This window comes from Pipistrellus hanaki (genome assembly GCF_964339955.1).
Source record: "Pipistrellus hanaki genome assembly, chromosome: 2".
Classification (NCBI taxonomy): Eukaryota; Metazoa; Chordata; class Mammalia; order Chiroptera; family Vespertilionidae; genus Pipistrellus; species Pipistrellus hanaki.
In genome coordinates, this window is record NC_140504.1 from 122,402,167 (window position 1) to 122,428,269 (window position 26,103).

General features: G+C 44.4%; 1 protein-coding gene across 8 annotated transcripts in view; it reads left to right on the forward strand.

Annotated features, from left to right (window-relative positions):
- PHACTR1 (phosphatase and actin regulator 1) overlaps window positions 1-26,103 on the forward strand; it is a 520,404-nt gene that overhangs the window by 482,727 nt on the left and 11,574 nt on the right. For all 8 annotated transcript variants that reach the window (XM_084872731.1, XM_084872730.1, XM_084872734.1 and 5 more), the window contains one exon: window positions 23,026-23,081. In XM_084872731.1, coding sequence (XP_084728857.1) covers window positions 23,026-23,081 — 56 coding nt within the window. The remainder of the gene's footprint in view (window positions 1-23,025; window positions 23,082-26,103) is intronic.

Below are 26,103 nucleotides of genomic sequence, written 5' to 3' on the forward strand. Positions count from 1 at the left end.
ATCATAGGTGGATAGGGAGTCTTATTTTGTTTTCTATTTCATAGTTTTTATAAATGGCTGATTATCCAGCAGCATTTCAAAATTGAGGTGGAGAGGGGACTACCATACTCAACTACAAACTAAGTAAGTAGGCAAATCCTCCAGGCTAATCTCTGGCCACATTTTAAGAAGTTCCACTTGGTCTGGAATAAAGAAAGCCCTTTAGTTTTCCTGTGATTTTTTTTTCTGATCATTTTTGGAGTAATCTGCAATGACTTTCTTGTTTGTTGTTCATCTTAGTACATGGCAGGAAGAAAGGCCCTGTTTCTTGGATTACTTGGCTAAAAGAAAAATCAGCCTGTCTCTGTTTAAAGATGATCACTGACATAACAGTATCTAAGACTTTAGAGCCCTTTGCTGTTGACACTAGGCTCTCCCATCCGTGCCTCATCTGATGAACTTCACCACAGCCCTGCAAGGTGGCTGCTGTAGGAAATCCCATTCTGTAGATGAGGAAACTGAACTAATGATCTTCGAGATGAGAAACAAAGAGAAGCACATCTTCTAAAGTTAAGACTTTCCTACTTCAGGAAGACATGCTGATCAAAATTTTTTGATTGTTTAGTGTTTGTGTTGAACAGAATTTTCCTCCCAGGTCTCCCCTGGTTGGATAAGGATAGCGTGGGATAATGGAGTTCTTGATTGGTGGCTCAGGCTCATGTGTGCAAATGTGCTCAAGGGAGAGATAAGCAATGGAAGAAAGAGGGAATAGGAAATTTTCTCCCGCCTTGAACTTAAGTGGGCTTTTTATTGCATTTCGGTAACACTGTTCATGATAAGTAGGAAGAGCTGTAACACTTGACACTGAGGTTTGGGACTAACGGCCCTTGTGCCTGATGCAGTGTGAGAGCAAAGTGGTCCAGTGCAGTGGTTCCTTCGCTGTGGTCCCTGGGTCAGTGACATCAGCACCACTTGAGAGTTGGTTAAAAGTGCATGTTTTCAGGCCCACACAGACTGAATTAGAACCTCTGAGGGAGGGGACCAGGAATCTGCCTTTAAAAAAAAAAAAATCAGAGAGGAAGAGAGAGGGAGAGAGAGAAAGAAACATCAATGATGAGAGATAATCATTGATCAGCTGCCTCCTGCACACTCCCCCACTGGGGATCAAGCCTGCAACCTGAGCATGTGCCCTGACCGGGAATCCAACCGTGACCTCCTGGTTCATAGGTCGAAACTCAACCCAGAGCCATGCTGGCCGGGCAGAAATCTGCCTTTTTAACAAGCATGATTGTAATGCACACTAACATTGTGAGAGCAGGGGTCTACGAAACTGGATATAGATTGAAAGTCCCATGCATCACTTACTAACTGGGCTCCTGTCAAGCCTTTGTTTCCATATCTGTCAGATGACATTCCCCCCAAGGTCATCAAGGACACAAATGAGTAATTCTCCCAATTGTGATAATAATGAACACTATTCATTCTCATTGAGAATTTAAGTGCTATATTACACTAGACTCTGATTAGCCAGGATAAATAATGCTAGCTGCCCTAATCGGAAAATTCTAAATTCCAATAACTTAAGGCAGTCAAGGTTTTTCACTGGGGTAAAGCCTTAGGTGGGTCAGATGGTCTTTATTAGCATGTAGCCACTAGAATCTTCTAGAAAACATGGCTACAACATCTCCATAGCAAGGAAAGAGGTAGTGGAGGAGGCACACACATCACTCCTGTTCACAATCCATTATCCAGAACTAGGCTTGTGACCTAACTGCAGGAACCCTCGACTTGGCGGACCTCGATTTAACAGACTTCGCATTTAGTGAACAAAATTTCCAGTTTATACATCATATGTGAAAATTATCACCCTGTTAATTTTAAAATACTTTTAACCAAGATTTGCTTTTAATTAAATTAACAGATTTTTTGTGTTAATTCACTGTCATTTTTAACAAATTTTAGCAAATAGGCCAAATATTGGAAAAAACACTATAGTAATTTCACCAACATAAGTAAATATTGCATATCTATAACTATAGTGTACATATCTAAACCCAAAAGCCACCGCTTGTAAACAGTGTTTGGGGAATGATTAGCACATGATCACATCACATCTCGTGAGGTCATTGTTCTCTTGTCCTGTGGCGTGACCTTCTGCAGGAGTTTGAATGTGTGCTGGCCAAGAGTCCACACTGCCCCAGCCTTGTACATTTACTTATTCACAGTGACTGGCAAATGTACAAATTTACTAGATCTTTTCAGTATAAATTTAAAATTACAGTAACATTTGACTTTCCCCCATGGTTCTTTCATGGGCACTGTTTCCTCCTCCATCCCACTTAGCTAAGAGGACATTTAAATTAGATGTCCAAGCAAGAGATGTTTCCCCTCTTCACAGTTAATAGTTCATGACAGCTGAGAAAGTTTCATTAGTAATTTCTAAAACGGAGCAGGTGCTTTGGAAGATTCTTTAGCTGGAGTTTGAAGTTGCCCTATTCTGTTATTCAGATTTAGATCAATGATGCTCTAATCATTTATACGTAAGAAGATTTCTTTGTTCGTATTTCAGTGGTGACGTTAGCAGGATAATTTGCACGGTTGCAGTACTCTTTCTCCCTCACCCACCAAAGTTGGCTTTTACTTATATGTGATTTTTCTGCAGCTCCTATATAAAGCTTGCACTCCATCCTGAATATTTAAATAGCACAAGTGGTTTATAACAGAAATTTTCAATGCAGTTGTTTTTCATCTTTGTTTACTGGCAAAATATCTCAAATCTCATGCAAAATGTTAAACAAGAGTAATTCATTTTATTTGTCTCCATTATGTTCTTTTCCTTCTTCTTGGTTAGAGTGCAAAGATTTTTATAATGACCACAAAAATTGCATATATGCTAACTAAGTAGTCATTTTTAGACAAGGTATAAACAGGAAAAATCATCCAGAGATACAAAGCCTGGAAAATTGCTTTTCTCTCTGATTCTCATGCAATTCCTTTGAAATATAAGTGAATATGCTTCTATTTTAAGAAGTATGATCATGAAAATTTCATGTTCTGTGTCCTTGAATCATTAAAACAATAGCTCTTTAATAGCAGCCTTGTTAGTTCCTTTGGGAAAAAATAGGCAGGCAGATAAATAGTGGTGCTAACAGTAATCAGTGTGTTGAAGCATTTTACCTACCTGAAATACAATTCTCCTTTTGACTGTTACAATTTCCCCTTGTTTTGCTCATCTTTATGTTGTAACTTATCAAGCTCTCTCTTCAAAGATGCTAAGACAGGTAATTGCATCTTCCTGCATATTAGAATGATACTATGCAGAAGCTGCCCTCCCCGAATTTGATTGAACCAATGTATCTGCCTCCTGTACACTTCACCCCAAGAAGCCCGGTCCCTGTCCTTCACAAAGGAACACCCTCAACATCCTCATGGTAAGTGGCATGGCTTGCCTTTGTGTTCCTGGAAATTGAAGGGGAGCCTGCCCTGTGAGTAGAGCCCATCTTTGGCACACCTCTCCTACCCAGCCTGGCTCTCCATTTTGATTCCCTGTCACATTGCCCCTTTCCTCACAGTCCTTAACCAACAGAGCCATTGGGGCCAAAGCCTGTGAAATCTGATTCTCACCTCATGGTCAACAAATAGTGCCACCAGGATATGCCTGGGCGTCTCCCATGAGGGAGCTGTAAATTCACATCACATTGTCTAGGCAAAAATAAAATAAGCTGTTTTTAAAAGAGCCTATATACACTGAGTGACCAGATTATTATTATCTCTGAACACATAATAATCTGGCCACTCAATGTGTGTGTGTGAGTGTGTATTTATATATATTAGAGATCTGGTACATGAATTTGTGCATGGGTGGGGCTAGCCTGGCCAGGGGGAGGGGACTTGGGCTGTTGGCCAGCCTGCCTGCTGGTTGAACTCCTGGTCGAGGGGACAATTTGCATATATAGGATAAGCACTGAGTGGCCAGATTATTATGCGTTCAGAGATCATAATAATCTGGCCACTTAGAGTATAATGTCAGGTTTAGACTACCTAAGAAACTAGTTTAAATTTGTCTTAAATTTATATCACATGTTACAGGATATCTGTTTACTAATTTATTAATAACAGAATGCTGAGGTATATAAAAATATATGAAACATTTTCTAAAACATCAAACATTTCTATGAAAAATTTCAAACTTCCTATTGGACATGCCAACTTGATTCAAGGGAGATGTTCTGATCTCCTTAATGTATGTCAGTCATCCTCATGTGAAGTTGATGGCAGAGCCCTAAGTAAATCCTTGTAAGGCAAATTACTAGATGAGGCAATAAATCCTAGTAAGTGAAGCATGCTTCTAGCTGCCATGTGTGAAGCAACTCACAGCTGCCGCAAAATCCTGTAGAGCCACCAAAACAAATCCTCCTGTGGCCAACGCATAAGCAAGGGACAGAAGGCCAGATGCCAGAGTGGAGAATGAGCACTCAGCATAGAAAGGGTTGGTATGAAAAACAAACAAACTAACAAAATTCCTTAGCAGTTATCAAAATAGTCAGTCTATTTAAAAGATTTAATTTACAAAAAAAAAAAAAAAAAAAAAAAAATAGTGTGCCAGCTACTAGTAAGAAAAGCCCATGCATAAGAGACATGACAGCTTCCCTAAGTTTCATTCATCGTGATGATGATGAAAAGGAAGAGGATAAGCTGTTAACCTTCCTTCCTTTCTTGCCACCCACAGTCTGTGAATCAGACTGTACAATGATTACAGACTTGCATTCGTGTTGTCAGTCACCATTGTTCTTTGTCTAGTACTCATATTTTTTACCTAATGTGTTGAAGAGCCCAGCACATTCCATCCTGCTTATGGGGTTAACAACTACCCAGCATGTGATTAATTAATCACACTTTCATTGTGCAGTGAGGCACCAAAATAACGCACGTTGAGTAAACTGTGGCAGTTCTGTGATTCCACTGCAATGGTTGGTGCTTCAAGGACAGTGTCCTGGCTCTGGTGACACTCTGTGGCAGGAGCTGGCAAGCTACAGGCTGAAAGCCAAACCCAGCCTGCTGCCTGTCTGGGTAATAAAACTTTATTGGAACACAGACAAGCTGATTCATTTCTGTGTTGTCTGTAGCTACTTTCCCCGTATAGTAGACTAGCTGTGACCGAGACCATATTCCATCAAACCTACAGTACTTCCTGTGGGACCCTCTGAAAAAAGAGATGGTGTAGTCAGGGTTCAGAGTGGGGACGGTTGGAGAAGGTGGCCTTCTGGCAGAGGAGTCATTGAGAAAGTGCATCTCCCTTAGAGGGGTAAATTAAGTTTATCAACATAAATAGGATTTTTTGTGCTAATTTCCCTAATCATCAAAACAATTGCACTTACTCTTACTTATTAGTCCAGATCAGAAGCACTGTGTTGCTTTACCATGTGTACCAGGCACACAGTCTCGTTCTTAAACCTGACTTGTTACCTGAGCAGCTAGAAAGCTGTTTCAGGGACAACCAGGTGGCATCCCAGGCAGTGCAGCTCAGCCGTCGGCAGCTGCCAAGGGCCTGGCTCTGCGGGCCACATGAGAGAGGGAACGTGTTTCCGCAGTGGGTTTTTCCTCAAGAACAGAAGGCCACACACCATAACCACCAACAGGAGTGACAAATGTCTTCTTGTTTCCGCTGCAGAAGCTACACTCCAGGCCCTAGGGGAAAAGGTATGGGCTAGACAGAGGGGCCACAGCCACAAGAGTCCAATGCTAACATGTGACTCCTTGGACACAGGACAGGCCTAACCTCAAAGCTCAACATAAGGACAGGGGGTGCAGGTGACACCTGAGGCAACTGTCACACAGCTGTCAGGCTGTGGTGATGAGAGACTGGCAAAGCCTCCGCACAACACTTACTGCATGAAGAAAAGCATGTATTTTATACCCACACTCCCAAAGTCAGCAGTGTCTGTCATCTCATAGAGGAGCAGGGTACTGTGCTTTGCTGTGGTGGCCATCCCTGGCCCTGGCCCTCACTTATACAGGGAGCAAGGGTGGCTTTCAGGACTCTGAGGGGCTGAGAGTCCTGACTGCTGTGTGATGATTCTGCTTGTAGACAAGCTCAGCCTCACGGTGACCTCTTGGGTAAGCTGTCCGGAGGGGGTGGCCAGCCTCAGGCGCTCTTGGGAGGAGGAGGTGGCTCCTGATCCTGAGGGGACTGCTGTGCAGTCAGCCCTTTCCCTCACGATGGCACTGGGCATTCATCTGACACCTCAGGCTTGGTTGCCCTGGTGCTTCCTGAGAGGGGCGTTCCAGTCTCAGCCCAGGGCTGCTAATGGATTCTTCCCAGGCTGGCCCCCGTTCGTCCTGTGGGGTGTTCTGTGGTGGCCGAAGTGTCTGTGGTCTCTGATCTTGGCTGCACTCATCACATTGCACATGCAGGAGAGTGTGTGTGTGTGTGTGTGTGTGTGTGTGTGTGTGTGTGTGTGATATGAATGAGTGTGCTGTGTATCTTTTGTGACAAGAATGTGAGGAAATTTAAGAAAACTATAGGGACTAGTATTCATCAGGCTGGAGCTAACAATCCTCAGTTAGTGTTGTACTATAAATTCGCGGTCCTTTTTGGGGAACATATTTAAGGGGAGACAGTGTCTTCTCACAGGGGATCTCCCAATGTGTTGGATGGGTAAGACCAAGAAATGAAGAGCCCTGTAAAATCAGCATAAAGTCTGTTCAGAGCCCGTGTCGGTCACCGTTTCTGTCCTTTGCTTCTCTTTCCCTTTCCCATGTGAGCAGGTCCTTTCCTGGACAGACAAAGCCATCCCATTTTCAGAACTCCATGTTTCCTGAGCTTTTTAGAATTAGCAAAGAGTTTCAAAGAATGCAAAAATGCAAATCCAGATTGGTGAGACGTTCCCAAAATCCATCATGCTGCTGGAACCTCCCCCAAAAGGTCTTCGTGGGGGAGTCTTTTCTTTTTGTTATGCCACACATAGAGAAAAATGTAGTTCTGAAAGATTGCCAGGCGTGGGAAAGCACGTCGTGTTTAATGAGAATAACTACCCTATGTCACTCCTTTGGGCCCTAGGGCTGCTGGTTTAAAAATGAAGCATTATATTTTAAATTGTAGAGTGATGCCGAAGCCGGTTTGGCTCAGTGGTAGAGCGTTGGTCTGCAGACTGAAAGGTCCCAGGTTCAATTCCAGTCAAGGGCATGTGCATTGGTTGTGGGCACATCCCCGGTTGGGGGTGTGCAGGAGGCAGCTGGTCGATGTTTCTCTCTCATCGACGTTTCTAGCTCTCTATCTCTCTCCCTTCGTCTCTGTAAAAAATCAATAAAATGTATTTTAAATAAATAAATAAATAAAAAATAAAATTGTAGAGTGATGGATCAGGAGGCAGTAGGGAGCATGAGACATTTGATAAAGGAGAATTACAGAGAGCTTTGCAAAAGAATTTGACCGAAACTCACTCATGCATCTGAGACTCTGGAGTTTTTGTGTTTCCAAATTTCTAAATAGGTTGGGGTCTCATCTGCGAGTTGTGATTTTTTTTCAGAAGTAGGAGAGGAATAGAAGCCTTGGGAAGCAGCTGGAGAAAAGAGCTGTAGCCGCTATGACTGCAGGGCAAAGGAGGCTAGGGATTCCTGCCTGCTGCCCGGGCGCTCTGCCTCAGCTTCCACCCTCTCACCCTCCTTGGGAAGCAACCAGGGCGAGACTGGCCCTTTGGGAGTGAATGTAAAAAGGAATGGGCTGCACCATACTCTGAGGCTCCTGGAGGTGTCAGGGTGTCAGGGCAGGAAGGAGAGGGGACATCCAGGGGCCCTACTTTCTACTTTCCATCCCTTGCCTTCCTTTGCAAGTAATCAAGGGCTGAATATGTTGTTTATAGGGAAACCACAAAGCAGAGGCATCGGGGAAATCTGGAACCACCATATTTTGTAGATGAATGAGTGGATGAATACGTTAAATATATCCTCAATCACATCTTTGTGTTGTCTGAGCTGAGAACACCCGCATAACCATGATATTGTCCTTCACTCAGCAGTGACCCCAGAGTGCTCTTCCTTCATTTGAATCACTGTTCTTGCCCTGAGACCTGTGTTCATCAGAAGCATTATTCTTTAAAGCAGCAGCACACACAGTACATACAGGGATACCTAGGTAAGGCTCAAGTCTAGATGCCAACATATACCAGAAGTTCCTGCATAAGCCTGAATCAGATCTTTCACTGAGATTCAGACAGCTGTGGGCATGTTTGCTGAGCATGTCCTGCGTCCACCAAACGACTGCTTTCTTGTGGGAGGTCAGCCTCATTGACATGGACATCTGTGCCCTCATGTGGAGCAAGCATCATTTAGCGGTAAGGTGACCAGTATCTCACATGGCTTTTCCAGCAGCGAAGGCAGGAGACCTCACTGAAGGGGCCAATGCATACAAGGGGGGAAATGGCCAGTGACACTTGATAGCAGCAGGACTTGTTTGGGCAACATGTTAAAAATCAAGTGGAGACTCCCAGAAATAATTGGAATAATTTTCCGAGATTGGAGATTATATGTTTGTGTGATACAGGATATTGTATGTAAATCATCTGAATATTTTTCTTGACTTACTCTTCTTGGTTGGCACCTGGTACCCAGTTTGATCCTCTACCTCTAAAGAGAAAATGAACAAAGATAATCTAATTAGAATGCCATCTGTCAATCTTGATCAGCAAGCTTGATATGTTTAAGTGACTATTAAAGCAAGTGTCTCCTTCTCCCCTGGTTTTTCTCAGTGTCTCAAATTTGAATAGCTTCATCAAAAGCTTCATCAAAGACTTTCCCCACTATGATCTTCCCATCCATCAAGGAAACAGAGGGTTCACTTATTAGATAATTTCAGAAGTTATTCACAATAGGACTAATTACAAAGATGTGGACATGCTAAAGAAGCAACACCAACCGGAGTTGACAAGTGATAGGAATCTGTTTCTCAGTGTGACTCATGTAGATTACTATTGTATTAATTACATCTTCCACTAGAACTAAGAAAGCAATAGACTGTCTCTCTCTTTCTACATAAAGAAGTTATAGATATGTGGAAACCCAGCTGGCATGCCTCCGTGGTTGAGTGTCAACCTACAATATAAACCAGGAGGTCATGGTTCAATTCTCAGTCAGGGCACATGCTGAGTTGTGGGCTTGAAACCCCGGTGTGGGGCATGCAGGGGCAGCCAATCAATGATTCTCTCTCATCATTGATGTTTCTTTCTCTCTTCCCTCTCCTTTCCTCTCTGAAGTCAATAAAAATCTTTTATTTAAAAAGATATGTGGGAGAGTCTCAGATACAATAGTTAAGAAAGAAGTTCTGAACCAAGAAAGACCTACCTGTTAGCTCCCCAAGGCCAGTAGGCTAATGCATCTCTAACTCTACAAATTTTTATGACATATATTATATTCATATTTTTAATTCCCACCTACCTGGCACCTTATCTAGAAAATATTCAACAGATATATCCTTAATCACATTGAAGTAAAATAAATACTAAATAAATGTTATGCCTATTTGTCTAAATTATAGCTCCTACCTCCTTCCAGATCTTTTTATTTCCATAAGATAGAAAATAAATCTGAAGTCTTCCTCTTCTGTGCAAGACCAATATCTTGCCTGCTTCATTTCTCTCCTAACTTCAGTGAAGATAATGACTGAACCCCTTTCAGGATATACAGAATATCTTCAAAACCTCACATGCTCTATAAGCTTACCTATTGCCTCTACTATAGCCCATCCAGCCATGGAAGCAGCTTCCTCCACCTTTCTGTAAAACCATCCAGAGGCCTTGTTCTCACACTTTAATGTGCATGCAAATTTCCTGAAGGTTCCTGTATGGTGTCTCCTGTGTTAAAACAACACAGACAGCCCAGCCGGTGTGACTCAGTGGTGGAGTGTCAACCTGTGAACCAGGAGGTCATGGTTTGATTCCAGTCAGGGCACATGCCCCAGTTTCGGGCTCAATCCCCAGTAGGGGACATGCTGGAGGCACCCAATCTATGTTGATGTTTCTATCCCTCTCCCTTCTCCTCTCTAAAAATCAATAAAAAATATATTTTAAAAACAAAAAAAACAAACAAAAAAACACAGATAGCTTCACTCCCAGAGTTTCTGATTCCATAGGTCTGGAATCCAAGAATTTGCATAGTTAATGAGTTTCCAGACGATGCGATGCTGTTGGTCCAAGGACCACACTGAATTAAAGGAGTGCCTCACAGTCCTGAATGCAATTCAAATTACCTGGGAAGCTGTAAAAATGTGTATAAGTAACTGAGCTCTGCCCTATTATAGTCTGACTTAATTGGTTAAGTGTGTGGCCCAGCCAGTGGTATTTTTAAAGGTAATATGGGTTATTGTAAAATGCTACAGGGTCGAGAACACTCACTCAGAAACCATGGAAATGACAAAGATTAGGAAAATAGACAAAATGCTACAGGGGGAGGACCAAGGATAAGTGTGAAGCTATAACTGAAGGATGGTGTTTTTCCCACCAGACTAGTGAAGCATGGAATTAGGACAGTATTAATGCACTGGTTTTGACACAATTTCAGTCTTTGGCCTTGACCTCTTACCAGATCGTATTAAATTTGTTGAAGGCTAACAGAAGGTTATTAACAAATGCTTTGTGCTCCTAAGGAAAATGTAAACTTTTACAATAGAAACTCAGTAGTGCTATCTATTAGAGGATTAAAAGAAAGAAAGGAAAAAAGAAAGGGGGGGGGGGGAGAGAAAAGCTAAATTTTAGTGTTCGTTAGAGACTAATGGCAAAAGATAAAACACTCTGTATTTGATGGCAGAACTTTATTGTATCATCTATATGCAGTCATTCTTGCTAATATTATTAGTGGTTGTTGTTTTCTTAATTGATTCTACAGAGAGGAAGAGAGAGAGAGAGAAACATTGATTGAATGCCTACCACAAGCCCAACAACCAGGAATCAGACACAAAATCTGGGTATATGCCACCCTTTGGTACACGGGATAACTCTCCAACCAACTAGACATACTGGCAAGAGTGGTATTATTAGTTCTTATACTTAGTTCTGAAGGCCCAGACCAAAGTCTAGTATATAATAGCTGGACGATAGATGGACTCACATATGGATGGATTGATGAATACATGGATAGATGCAGACATGCATGCATGCGGTTTTCCAGGTTGTCCTTTCTAGGTTGTGGTCTCCACTGATATCGATAGACTAGAACTAGGGCAGGGGGTCATTATTCAATGCAGCTGGTCCTGTGATCAGCTGTGGTTGGTTTTGTTACTTAACTGGGCCTGGAGCTGAAATACAACTAAGGCCTAGATGTTATCTCTAGGGACGAAAGGGCAGGGATCCAAACCTTATAACCAGCAATATGCTTGGGGAGGAAAGGCCATCCTGAGGATGAGGTTCCTCCCCCCTGACCCCTGGCACCTGGGGCTTTCCACCCTAGTGACCTTCTTGTACCTGGCTCATCGTCCTTGCTCTGCTCATGTCTGTCTAGTTGCCTACCACAATACCTGGAAGTTGTTGGGTATGGAGCAACAGTTTTAAGAGTTATGCTCCCTGGTTTACAGAGAAAAGAGGCGGAAGGGCATAGTAACTGAGGTAAAAAAGCAAAGCTGCTCCTCAGCCTGCCCGGAGGAACCTCTCTGTGGGCGGGGACACTTCATGCCCTCGGTTCTGGTCATACCCAGGGGCACAACTCTTGGGTTAAAGAATATTCAGTTATTTAACTATCAAACATCTCTTGAGCCCTTCCTGGTGCCAGGTGCTATATTACGTCTGTAAACACAGAGATAAATAAGGCATTATTTTTGCCTTCAGGGCATTCGAGGTCTGGTGGAGATCTTCTTGTAAATGTGTATTATCAGCGTGATGGATGAGGCCACGATCAAGGTGGGAACACAGAGGCGAGCTGCTGGTCTGTCTGATAGAACCAAAAGGGGGAATGACAGCTTCCCTAATACACAGGTGTGTGTGACAGGGTATCTTTATCTCAAGGTGAATAAGAAAGTGAAGGTGAATAAAGCATGTTACACAGCGCTTCCTGGCATGGTAAGGAGGCCGTTTAAACTTGACTCAGTGTCATGTCAAGCTGCTGAAGGCTGTTAGCAGAGAAATGAAACAATCTAGCTATGACCTTCCCTTCCCCCATCCTCCTCCTCTGCCCGTTCTTGGCACCAAAGTTCTAGGGAGTCTGAGAGACTGGCCATCAATTCCCTTCTCCACTGCACAGAGATGGGAAGGCCGAGGCTCAGAGAGGAGCACCAGTCAGTCTGGGGGCCATACCTGTAGTGGACTCACTCTGGTCCCTGGCACTCATCCAGAGCCTGACCCTTGAGTCATCCTGAATGAGGGCACCTCTGGGGCTCCCATTATCAGTGAAACCTGAGGAGCAGGAAATAAAGAGGTGGGAAAAGAGGATGGGAGGCCTCTAAAAACCTTGGGAAGAAAAAGGTTAAAGAAGTAGCAATTAGTCAAAGGTGTGATGATAATGATCAAGTAAAATGGAGGTCCCAGCAGAGGCCACAGGATTTGGCAGTTAACTCACCAATGACCTTAACAAGAACTGGTTCAGGAGAGCAAGGTTTCTCTCCCTCAGCACTGCTGAAGCCCTGGACAAGGCCATGCTTTGTTGTAGGGGCTGTTCTGTGCATCCTGGGATACTGGGCGGCATCAGTGGCCTCTAACCCCCTGCATGCTAGTAGCGTCCTCCACAGTGATGACAACCCAATATGTCTCCAGATGTTGCCACACGTACCCCGGGGGGGGAGGGGGGGGGTGGTGGCAACATCATCCACTGTTGAGAACCAGTGTGGCACAGTAGCTACAGAAGTCACATTGCAATGGGTCTTTTGAGAGGTGTGACAGCCAGGAAAGGCAGGAGATGGAGTTCACTGGAGGGAGGTAGAGTTAGGGGAATGGTATTGTTTTGTTTTTGTTGTTTGTCAAACAAAAACACATGTGTTTGCCCTAGGGAAAGAACTAGAAAGATGGAAAGATTAAAGACAAGGGATGGTCATCATTCATTTAATAACTTCACAAACGTTAAATATCTCCAGTTACCAGGCTCAGTGCTAGACTCTACAGATGCCACGGTGAGCAAATGAGGGGTTTCTGGTTCAAAAACTATGGAACTTTTCAAAATGACAGCAGAGCGCTAAACCCCAAGTGTAGGGCCCTTCTAAGCAGAGGCCCCTGTGCAAGAGCCCATGTTATATGCCCATGAAGTGACCCAATGGAGTAGGCATTGGCCCCAACTTACGGAGCTTCAGCCCCAGGGTCCAGGGCATGAGGTGGACAGTAGGGGAAGTAAAAGCAGCTCCAGGATAAGGGGTGCAGGACTACTAGCACATACCTTAACCAAAAGCTTGGTTACAGAGGAAATGATGTGCAAGGTTTAAACTGCAGTGGGGATTATCACCAATTAACCAGACAAAGGGGAATGGAAAGAATGTTTAGATATAAGGAAGAGCGTGCAAATCCAGAATGAAGCAAGAATGGACCTTTATGTCTGAAGGACAGGATGGGGGAGATTCTTGGCAAGCGTCCCGATCATGAAGACTCTTACAGGACATGGAGTGTTTTGACTCCCTCCTACAGGCACTGGGAAGGCACGCAGTTTTCAATCAGAGTGTGTGTGATCAAACTTGCCTCTTAGAAAGATCATTCTCTCTGGGCTGAAAGAGGACCAGAGTAGGACAGACTGACAGCAGCCAGGAGAGATGCCGGTGGCCTGCTCTCCCGGGTGATGGGACAGAATGAGAGAAATGGTCTGGACTTGATTAATTGGCTGTCAAGGAGGAAGTACTGATGATGATGATGCCCAGTGTCCTGGCCTGGGCAGCTCACTGCGGGTGGGAACTATCTTGACAGGAGAGAAAAGATGGATTCTTTCATTTGGAACCCTTTAAGTCTGACAGCCTGTAGGAGTGAAAGGCAGCAGCTGGAAAGAAAGATGGTCTGGAACTCAGAAATACAGCTGGAGGTACAGATTTTGGAGTCACTGGCATCTGGATGCTACCTGAAGTCATGCTTGTTGTTAGGATCATTCAAGGAGCATGTGTAATTGCAAATGAGAACCGATTATGTTCTCCATGGCCCTGTAGGAAGTGGTGATGTAGTGATGACCAAGGTCAGACAGAAATGATCCAGTTCTGCCCAGCTGGTATGGGTCAGTGGTTGAGCATCAACCCATGAACCAGGGGGTCATGGTTCAATTCTGATCAGGTCACATGCTCAGGTTGTGGTCTTGATCTCCAGTAGGGGGTGTGCAGGAGGCAGTTGATTAGTGATTCTCTCTCATCATTGATGTTTCTCTCCCCCGCTCCCTCCTGCTTTCCCTTCCTCTCTCTAAAATCAATATATGCTTATAGAAAGGTTCTTATAGACAGGTTCTCAGGAAAGTTCTGAAAGAGGTGGAGGGGAGAAAATTCAGTTCTTCTCCCCACACCCGTGTCCACTTGCATTTCCCATGTAGGGCATCTCTGGAAAACCTGTCTCCTCCTGTCTTAGGAGACAAGACCTTGTTTCTATCCTTCTCCACGAGATAGCTTTGTATCTTCTTTTTCCATCTGTCTGAAAAGGCATGATCTCCCTCTGGAGCTGAGATGGAGAAAACCTAAGTTAATTCTGCTTCTATTTTTTCTGAAATGAGATACAGCTTCAGAGATCCAAACTTTAAAATTAAGGCTCTCAAAACAGTAAGCAGCTGTAAAGGCTAATGAAAGCTGTGACCTTGTGCTAAAGCCTGCAGAAGGCTCATTAGCACACACAGCAGAACGAATCCTGTGGGCTCCCAAGAGTCAGGCCAGCAGAAAGGGCATGGGTTTTGTCACTTCTTGGGGAGATGCTGTGATGCATAAAGACAGCACTCCCTGGCTTTGCATATTTTTAAAGCATCTTGCCACTACATTCTCTAGCATTCTCCTTTTCCCAAGGCCAAATTGAAGTGCTGTTTGTTTGCTTGTTTATGGTTTGTTGGTGTGATAATAGTTGTTAAGACTGATAGAAAGATCCATTCTCAATGTTGAAATAAAATAGAAATCTCATATATGGTGATTGATGGCATGTGGCATTGAAATGGAAATTCAGTGATTTTTCAGTTCACAGTAAATAGCTTCTAACTGTGGTCCACAATAGAAAAGAAATAATTTGAGCCATGGAAACAACTTTGCTACTCAGAGGTATCTTATAAACCAGGTAATTGCAAAGTTATTTAAAAGAGCACTTGAAAGTAATATTAAATGTTTACTTTTGGGTTTATTTCACATAAATGTGTTGGATTTATTCATTTATTTATTTTTAATCTTCACCCAAGGAATGAGAATATTTTTTCCATTGATTTTTAGAGAGAGAGAGTGGAAAGTTGGGGGGGCGGGGTGAAAGAGGAGGGAAGGAAAGAAAACAAAAAAGAGAGGAGAGAGAAAAACATCCATGTAAGAGAGAGAGATGGACTTGTTGCCTCTTCCCCTCACAAGTGGAAATCAAACTCACAACCCTCCAGTGTGCAGGCCGGTGCTCTGACCACTAAGCCATGCTGTCCGGGGCAAATGTGTTGGATTCATTTCATATAAATGTTTAATTCCCAAAAAGGTTTCCCTTGCCACCTAACATACAAATAGTAATGTCTAAATTATATAGTCAGAATTTTCTTTTTATTTAATATTAACCTAAATCAGATACAGTTACTTAAATCTATTAGCAAGTCGGGGGTAAGAGACAGGACATTCAGAACTTCTGAATCAGAAGACATCTCTACTTTTATTCTTGGAGTTTTGGGCTCCTTGGAATTATAAAGCTATCACGTTGTTAACATAGCAATTGTGCTGTTAGTCAGCTTTCTATTAACCAAAACTTATGCACCAGATAGGTCTTACAAGGAACCCAGTAATGGCTGCTCTACTTGGTGGCAGGCAGCTCTGGGTGTTCCCCTAAAATTCTGATTAGAATTCTGAACCTAGAGCTTTCTCCCTCTGGTCTGTGAATTAAGCTCTGTTCAAAGACATATCCCTCAAGGAAAGGGAATATATTCAACTAACGTAAGTCATCTTTATTATACTCCAACTTGAAAGAGTAAGAAAGAGCCATCAATTGGGAACTCCTTTCTTAATTCAATACCCAAGTACACAGACCTTCACACAACACCCTCTACCCTCCTTCCTCCTGTCACATTAGGAGGGCTGTCTGCCCTCCATGTGAAAGGCAAGACCCTCTCTGTCCCTTGGATCCCAACCCCCTCTGCCTTCTCAGGGCACCTGTACTATCAGTTGAGACTTCTCCCTCGGTATATAGTTTCTCACCACTACCACCATCACCACCACCACCACCACCACTTAATCTGGATTCTTTTCATTAAATGTGTTGTTTTCTCCCATGAAAAAATATAAACCTCACTACAGCCTCCTTCAGTTCCAACTCTCTGGTCCCTTTAAAGTCAGGCTCCATGGACGAGTCCTCCATACTTGTTAGGTCCTTTCTCTCACCTCTGTTCTTAACTCCCTGCAGCCTGGTTTCTGTCCCACCAGCCCCTGAAAGAGCGCCAGGTGAGGTTGCTAATACCTACCTGGTGCTAATCCCACTGGGCATTTTTTCAGGCCTCTTCCGACCTTTGAGCAGCATGCAGACTGGGCACTCTGTTGGCCACACCAATCGCTTTGCTTCCTTAAAGAGGGGACAGTCTTCCTGGTGTGACAATCTAATTTTTATCTGCCTCCATGCACAGCCTTTCCTCTAACTTCCTGGCAGGTTTGTCTTCTGTTGTCTTAGCATTAACTATTAGAATTCTATCAGGCTCCATCCTGATAACATAAGAAACATTTCAACCTGTAAGGAATTTTTGTGGGTTCACTTGAGCCAGACTGCTGACAATTGCTGGGAAGCAGAATCTCAATGTATTGGGATAATGCTCCGGAGAATGGTGGTTTTTCACCTTGTTTTATACAATCAAAGGAAGAGACATAAATGGGTTACATGAAACCCACTGGTGATAGATTAGGCAGGTGGCAGAAAGCAAAGCGGGGAAACTCTGAGATTGGATAAAAATTAAGATGATGGCACATACCTCTTTTACATAGGTGGGCATAGAATAGTTAACAGTCAGCAATTAACCAGACAACCAACCATGATGGAATTTGTGGTCTGCGGCTGCCCTTGTGCCATTTGTTGTGCCTGGAAGGGTTCGGAAAAAGAGAAGTTACGTGTTACCCTGACATCCCATAGATATATCATCTTAGATGCAAAAAGACAATAGGCCCAGTAAAGTTGATACTGGCCTAGGACATGACTACCCACTAAAAACTGCTTTTTAATTAAAAGGTTTTAATTTCAGACCATCCTTTGTGGTTACTTTAGGTCTCTTGAGTTTGCAAGACCACCATGCAGACCTTCCCTGAGTTAGTCAGGTTAGCATGTTTCCCCTTTTCATCCACAATCCTAAGCTCCCATCTCTTGTCATTCTATGTTCTCTCCAAACTCCTAGCTTCAAATATCATCTCCTGCAGACTTGTCATAAATTTCTATCGCTGGCCCAAAGGTCCACCCACTGAGCTCAATATCTAGCTGCCTATTTGATATCTCCACTCTGATATCACAAAAGCTTTCTGATTCAACAGATCCTAACCCTAACTCATGGTTTTCTTCCACCCTCCCTCAGTTCTTCCCTGAATGTGCTGGCTCCCTCCCAGTGTTCCCCATGTCAATGACTGTGTAAGTTGAGACCTGGGAGATATCCTGTGTACCTCCTCCTTCCCCCTACGTTCATTTAGGCTGTCTCCATAATCTGTCAACGTGTCTGCCTAAAAACCTGCTTGCCTACCTTAGCCCACATGTCCATCAGCCTCTACCACGTGTGCAAACAGCCTTCTGAGGCCTCTACTCAAACTGCCTCTTGCCTCCCCCAATTATTCTCCATATAATGATCAATGTGGTGTCATATAAATCTGAAATGTTCATTCACTCCTCTCCTCACCCACCTTAAAATGTACACTCTTTGATGGCTTCACATTGCTCCTCGGTTAAGGATCAAGATCCTGCCCTAGCTGGTTTGGCTCAGCCGATAGAGCGTCAGCTTTCGACTGAAGGGTCCCAGGTTCAATTCAGGTCAAAGGCACATGCCCGGGTGGCATGCTTGATCCCCAGGTGGAGGCATGCAGGAAGCAGCTAATAATGATTCTCTCTCATCATTGATATTTTCCCCTCTCCCTTCCTCTCTGAAATCAATAAAAATATATTTAAAAAAAAAAAAAAGAAAAGAAAAAAAGATCAAGATCCTATTTGGTGCCCAGCCCATGTGACTCAGTGGTTGAGCATTGGCCCAGGGACCAGGAGGTCACTGGTTCTATTTCTGATCAAGGCACATGCCTGGTTTGCATGCTCGAGTTGTGGGCTCAATCTCTAGTGGGGGCATGCAGAAGGCAGCCAGTCGATGATGAACCTCTCTCATTGATTTTTTTTAAAATATATTTTATTGATTTTTTACAGAGAGGAGGAGAGAGGGATAGAGAGCTAGAAACATCGATGAGAGAGAAACATTGACCAGCTGCCTCTTGCACACCCCCTATTGGGGATGTGCCCGTAACCAATGTACATGCCCTTGACCGGAATCAAACCTGGGACCTTTCAGTCCACAGACCGACGCTCTACCACTGAGCCAAACCGGTTTCGGCTCTCATTGATGTTTTTATCTCTCTATCCCTCTCCCTTCCTCTCTTCTTAAAAAATCAATAAAAAACATTAAAAAAAAAAAAAAAAAAAAAAAAGAAGAAGAAGAAGAACCACCTGTGTGGCCACTTGGCTGGCCCCTGCCTCGTTTCCCTCCATTCTTCTTCCTGTGCTCTCTCCACTCCAGCATCCAGGTGTCCTCCATTCTTCTGATCTGGGCACAGTGTCATTTTTTCTTGGAAGCTTTTCCCAATGCCCTAATTTGGTGAGATCCCAGTATTACTGCCCCAAGTGACTCACCATAGAAGCCCTTCCTACAGTTACATCTTATAGATAGTTCTGTATGTGGTTAATGACTGTCTCCCCCAGCCCTTCCAGTCTTTAAGTTCCAAAAGGGCAGGGCCTTGATCAGTCTTTGCCCATCTCAGTACCCCAGTGCCTAATGCAGAACCTGGCTCAGAGCTGGCACTCAAATAATTTGTAAAATGAAAGAATGAATTTACATTTGAATATGGCTGAGTATATAGCATTTGTTTGTAAGAACAGATCTGGACAGGAATGAGATAGTACTGATGACTTAATTCCAGGGACTTGGGCGGGGGTGGGGCGGTGGGGGGGTGGGGGGGTGTGGGTGTTCAGGAGGTGGAGTTGTGGGATCCCTTAACACGACCCGCGTGGTTCAGGGCCCACTCAGGGTCCGGTTTCTGGAGAAGACCGCACACTAAAATGAAGAGAGAGACTGGAAAAGAGTTAATTTGGGAAAATGGGGTCAGGCAGGAAGTCCACCTCTAGTGGGAAGACTAACCCCTGCTCTGGCCTTTTACCATTCCTTTTATTGAGATTCTGAGACAAAGACATCTCTTAGGCAGGAAGTTCCAACAACAGAAAATCAACAAGAATTTACATATGATTAACAAATTAAAGTTGCCTCAACCACCACTATCTCAACTAGATGATGAGTTAATAGCTCTGACCATTCAGAGCCATCAAGGTTGGCCAGCTCTTTTTACATTTTATTACCAGTGACATTAGGTTTTGGTTCCCCGCATAGAGTCAAGACAGAACTCCCAGGTTATCTCCTTCACAGTTTTGCCGTGTACCCAGCTCTACTTCCTCGTAAGTACTAATCTAGCTAACTCTCCAGAGTGATAACCTGAGGTGCTACAAGAATCTAGAGTGCCATCTAAACTGCCATGGAAGTCTATATCATTTCCAACTTCCTTATCATTTTATTATTATAGTCCAGCTCCTGAAAATTGTTGACCCAGTTTTAACATGCAAATTTTAATCACTATTGTGCTCCTCTAAGCTGTCAGCTCCTTAAGAACTCGGGTGCTCAGTCCTCAATGGAACTCTAAGTAGATGATGGGTAGATTGGTGGATGAAAGAAGGAAAACAAAGATTAAAATTCTTATGACTTGGTGATCTCATCCAAAGCTCTCAAACTCAGAGCCCAAGAGGCCAGAATGATTGGAAAGGAAGAATTAGGACAAAGGTCACTATACTCACACATGATATCTAAGTGCTGGGGACTGGGCTATCATTCAATCTAGAGGCATTCAGGTGGAAAATTCTAGCATCTGAGCCTGCTAAAGAGAACTTGTAGAGTCAAACTTAGCCTGGCAGAGATCAGTTTGCAGCTTCTGACTAGTAAGGCGTTATTGTTGAAAAGATGTCCATGTCCTAATCCCCAAATTTATGAGCATGTAATCTTTAATGAGGAAAGGGACTTTTCAGCTGTGATTCAACTGTGATTACTCTGTATAACCTGGGTGGGCCCATTGTTATCACCAGGGTCCTTGAGTAGGCAGGAGGGCCAGAGTCAGAGAGGGGTTGCAGGTGGAGCTCTGCTGATTTGGAACGGGCACAGAGGGTATGGGAAGCCTCTCGAAGCTGAGAAAGGCCAGCGAACACTCTGCCCTTCTTCCAGAGGCTCACACTCCTGTTAACACTTGTTTTTTGGCCCCATGAAATGCATTTTGGACTTCTGACCACCAGAACTGTAAGATAATAAATTTGTGTTGTTTTAAGACACTAAATTTGTGCTAATTTGTTATAGCAGCCATAGGAAGCTAATACACTGGTTAAGAGTATTGAGACTACAGACAGAATGCCTGGATTTAAGTTCTCTCTCTGTTATGTGCTAGCCATGTGACCTGGGGCAAGGTACGCAACTTATTGTACTTCAGTTTTCCCATTTGTACAATGGAAATGATAGTCTATACTACCTCAAAAGGCTGCTATGAAGTTTAAATGAATTAGCACATATACAGTTCTTAGAACCATGCCTGCATATTTTAGGCATAACATCAGCATTAGCTTATAAAATTACTATTTATTATTTACAGAAAAAAAAGCATAGACCCAGCAGGATCCAATACTTTGTCCAAGTTCAGAGCAGAGCCAGAACTAGAACCCAGACCACTTAGCCCCTGTGCTGATTAGAGCTCTGTCATTACAATGCCTCAATATCACTTTCCTACCGAATCTCATTTTCAAAGTCAAATAGTAATTATAGCACATGCCCTTCAGGAGGGCTTAGCTACATGTTACAGCTATGATTAGCCTGGAGGTCCTCATACCCTTTCAAGAGAAAAGAAACATTAAGGCCCTCATTAGAAATCATGTGTGTTTAACTAATGGGGAAGAATTTTTCAACCAAGCTAATGGGGAAGAATTTCCTCTGACTATAGTTGAGTCACTGTTGTCTTGTCCCCTTCAAACATAGCCCATAAGAAAAATGAAACCCAGACAGAACCAGGCAGCGCACCTAAAATGGAACGGATGGGCTGCCTGGCACAAGCCAATGGGGGAATTCTGCAGACACTTCTGGCCTAGACTCCAAAACAGTAGCCTGACTTCCAAGAAGCCAGCTCCACCTTGATTCTGGAGGACTTGTTCAAAACATTGTCTCAGAACCCTGGCTTCATTCAACACCTGAGTGCTACCAAATGGCCCCATCCAGGTAACTAAGCATCCCTGTAAAAGAAGCAAGTCTTCTTAGGGAAAATAAATTAAGAGCCTCTCAGAAGCTCATTCTCAGCGGAGCCAGTGGCTGCATTCCAGACCCCTGACGTTTGCTCAGTTGTGTGATCTCAAGTCTCCTCCTGCAGATGAGAACCCAGTTCAGAAAGGACTTCAAGACTGCTGAGTTTAGAACCTCCGATACTGTGAATTTCCAAACGTGCAGCTGTAACTTAAAATGCTTTGGAATACAGTTTCTAGCAGTTTCCAGAATGGTGACCAAAAGTTCTTTTTCTGGCGATGAAGCCCACTCCTAGCATGTGGTGTTGATGTTGGGGTATCACGAGCCGACTGTTTTCTGGCCCAGCTCAATGAAGAGAACTGCAAGTAACGATAGCATCAAATTTAAAATATTTACACTGACATCTGGGTGTCCAGATCCTAACGTGTGAAGATCTGGCACTTTAGACACTAGTTGCAGATACTTGGGGAGGGACCAGAACCTCTACTGCGAGGAGAGTACTCCTTTCTGTAAGCCCCGATGGAAGACTGTGAGAAGCCTCCAGCACTTCCACAATTACCCAGCACACCTCATCCCAATGGGGGATAGAGAATGTTGGGTAATGGAGAGGTTGTTAAAGAATTCCTAAGAACTTCAAAAATACAAATGCCTCTGATTGCTGAGGCCCACTGGGTTTGTGTTGGCCATTCCTGGAACGTCCGTCACACAGGTGTAGTTCTCCCCTTTGGTGCCCTTCCCATTCTCTGGTGAATTCTACCCAGTCACTATGTGGAGCCTGCCCATTGTCTGTCCCCACCCCCTGCTGTTGCATCATCTCAGGTTCAAGGTCTTGGTGTGTTTCACTAAGATGTGGTTAAATTATGTGCCGGGCAATAGGAGTGTCCCTTGGGTTCCTGTTCAGTTGACATTCCAGGGCCAATAGCCCCATAGTGATGGGTGGAGATGAGAAGAAGAGCAGCTATTGTTCTTTGCAGACAGACAAGCTCTTGCATTTCCCTGGGGCCATGGGCCTCTTTCTATTCTAACAGCTTTGCACAGTCGTGGCAGGAAGCAGGCTCTAGCCTCAGGGTTGGAGAGAAAGGCAGAGGCCAAGGTCCCAAGTGTGGAGGCCACAAGGAAAGAAAGGGACTTCTGTGGGGAGCAGTCCCTTGCCTGAGGCACTGGAGGAGCCGGGGGAGGGGCCTGCAGGAGGAAGGGGGAGGGTCCACTGGTGCGGTGATGTGACGTGGGGTGCCTGTCCTGGGGTTGAAATTGAGGAACTGAGGCTATGGTCTAGTCAGTCCCTCACAGCCCAGGATGGAACAGGAACTTGGGCCACCGGCTCTGCCTCATGTACCTACGAGGGGAGAGATTAATGACCCAAGGAGGATATGATATGGTCCAAAAACTTTTCCTGGACTTTTTCCGCAGGCGGCTAAGCCAGAGGCCTACCGCAGAGGAGTTGGAGCAGAGGAACATTTTGAAACGTGAGTGACTAAGCCCATGGCAATCCCGATGTCTGTGAGGTGGCTTTCGTTATGATTTAGTGGCCGGCCACAAGGTCTGTCCTCTGTGCCTGGGTGGAAATGGTTGGGAAGGTGGCGGCTGAGGCTCCATCCCTGCGTGTCAGGCCAGCCAAGGCCAGCTCCCCACCGAGGGCAGGTTCCAATCCACGTGGCTCCAGACACCCCTTTCCTTCCTGTGGGGGGCTGTAAGTCAGAGAGAAGCTGAGAATGTGTTGTGAGAGCACTGGCCACCCAAGGATTGTGAGGTGAGTTAGTGTGACCTTTAAACCAGAATTGCCTTGAAAACTGCAAATACTACATGGAAAGCAAAAATAAGGCAAATGGCCATTTGACACCTGGGACTAGAAAATGTGACTTTCCGTTGCATCTGGCTGCTGTTGATCAAACCCTCCTCCCTCTGAACACTTAATTTAAAGTCTAGGGAAGTGTTTCCAAAAAAAAAATATTTTATGTTCATCTCTCATTGCCCCCTCCCCAAAAGCTGGCTGCTGGGATATTACCTAATGCCCTCATTCAAGAAAAACTCCCTCACTGTGGCTGTGGCTGTGGACAGAAAAACAAACCAGCCCCTTGTTTGGCTTAGGACACAGAGATATTTGACTATCTCCAGAGAATCCACTTGGTGCTTAAAAATGTATAGATATATAATTTTAATATTGCATAATGTATATATGATATTAAAAGAAACCACATATCATGGACACGGGTACAGCAATTAAACAGTAAAATCTCTGCTCACATTCTACTCAGCTATTGCTACCACTCTCACAAACACGTTTCGCAAGATGGCCAACAAGTATTCTTGGTGTAATTCACTACCCTGTCTTCCTACGCGTACATCCCCTGCTAATTTCTCTCCAGAAAAGAGAACTAGAATTTCATAGAAATGCTCAGCTGTGCACGTGTGCCCACGCTCACACACGCTCCAATCATTTGAAAGCTGTTTGCGTGGGAGGGTATTTCCACTTAAAACAGACTGAAATGTTCTTGGTTTTACCTTTCTCCCCTTAGTCCCTGTGGTCTTTGACCTGGTCAGCCTGGGGTATTTACTGAGGGTGAGCTGTTCATTTCCCCTGGGAAGACTGGGGCCGGGGCAGCCCCTCCAGAGCTCTCTGCGTGGTGACTGCCCTTGGCACCCTGCCTGCCACCTGTGCCCTCAGGCCGCTGCTTCCGTCCTCAGTTGCTGCTATATTTAGGTCTGGCCTTTCTCACAGACTTCCTAGGTCTCTAGAAATTTATGTATAGAGTGCACCTCACAGACTTCCCAGGTCTCTAGGAATTTATGTATATATTTCTAACAAGGGGCACCCACTAAGGTTTGAAAGCTTAATATGCTGTAAATAAAGTTAGAACTTTTTTCAGATGATTTCCATGGTCAAGAAAGCACGTTTGGCCCCAACCAGACACCTGATCTATTATAAACTCTCTGTTGGAGAGAAAGAAAAACAGAAAAGCTTCTGTTTATTCTTAAAATAACAAATCGGATAAATGTGCTTTCTCCTCCCTCGCCTCTTCATCCCCACGCACAGGCCTACAGGGATCTGTTGGCTTCTGAAGGAATGTCTATACATGGGCTAGACTATATTGGGGGCCTCTGACGGACTCCTAAACCCAAAGAGGCTAAAAACTTCAGGTTTCAGAATTTTGTTCTCAGCAAAAGCGAGGGTTTGAAAAGAGGTGGTGCCAAAGCTCCAGCTCACCTCGGCTTCCCGAAGGCACTGCTCACACCCCACAGCTCACTACCCCCAACCTTTCTATCCTTCCCCACCCCACCACCCCCTCTAACCCAGACCCCTGGGAGATCGTGGGTTGGCTCCTTGCCTTGGGTTTTTATCGCCATCCAGAAAAATACATCTTAGAGGCAGTTGCTCATGTCGAGGAAGCCTGGGGGAGGCTTAGATTCAGGAGATCCAGGAAGCTTAGATTATGTCCATGTTTCCTTCTAGTTCCTCCTTGTCCTATTCAAATAGCTGAATATTAAAGAACCACTTGATTCAAACAGCTCGATCATTTCACAGTTCCAAAACTTGTTGAAAATAAACCCATTTTTCCCCTTCATTCTAGAACATTGTTTCCTACACATGTTTTTCTTTATTCCCATCTGATTGTGAAACAAGAAATTTTTAGTAGACCCTCCATTGAACCGTTCTAAAGCTTATTTTCTGAGTTTAAATCCTGTGAGGAGCCATCTCTCCGAAGGTGCTAGGGAGGGCACTTAATGAAGCAGGTCTGGGGCTGGCATCCAGCCCACCCCGCAGGCCCCGTGGTCAGTGCTTGCTTTGTCAGCAGCCAATGAGGCACTGTGCACACCTGAGCACACAATGAGCACACTGATGGTGGCAGCGGGTGTGATGACATCATGGGCCTGTCCTGGCCTCTCTCCCCAGTTGCCTAGTGGGGTTGCCTTGGTATCACTGGCCTGAGAAAACATTACCCTGCGTTTGTAAATGGCTTTGAACTAAAGATATAGATTCCATAGGTGGTCTTGGGGCTCTGTCCCTGAGAGGGACCTGGGAATTGCACATAGGAGATGACAGCTCTGTGTTCTGTCACAGAATGCCACTCAAGGTTTGGAAAGGGGCCTGTAGGGTGAGGAAGCCCTGACTAGAGCCTGAGGCCAGTGACCAGTAATAAGGAGGAGGGCCAGACACTAGGGCAGTCTCCCTGGTGAGAAAAGAGTGGTGCTATTTGTCTCATTGGCCCTGTAGCCTGTGAGCAGCCACTTCATCCTCTGGGCTTTCCCATCCTCATTTACAAACCCAGAGTGGGAGGTGGTTTCTCAGCCCCTCGTGTCCTTAATACTCTGCACATTTTAACCAAGTGCCGGAGCGGCCCCTGGCACCCCCTCCCAGACTAGACCTTTCCCTCCCTGCCACCTGCAAATGCAGCTGTCTGAGCTCTCCCCTTCTGAGTCTTGCTGTCTGCCGCCCAACTTATTTATCTCTGTAAGGTTAGTGCATACTAAGATGTTAATGGCTAACTA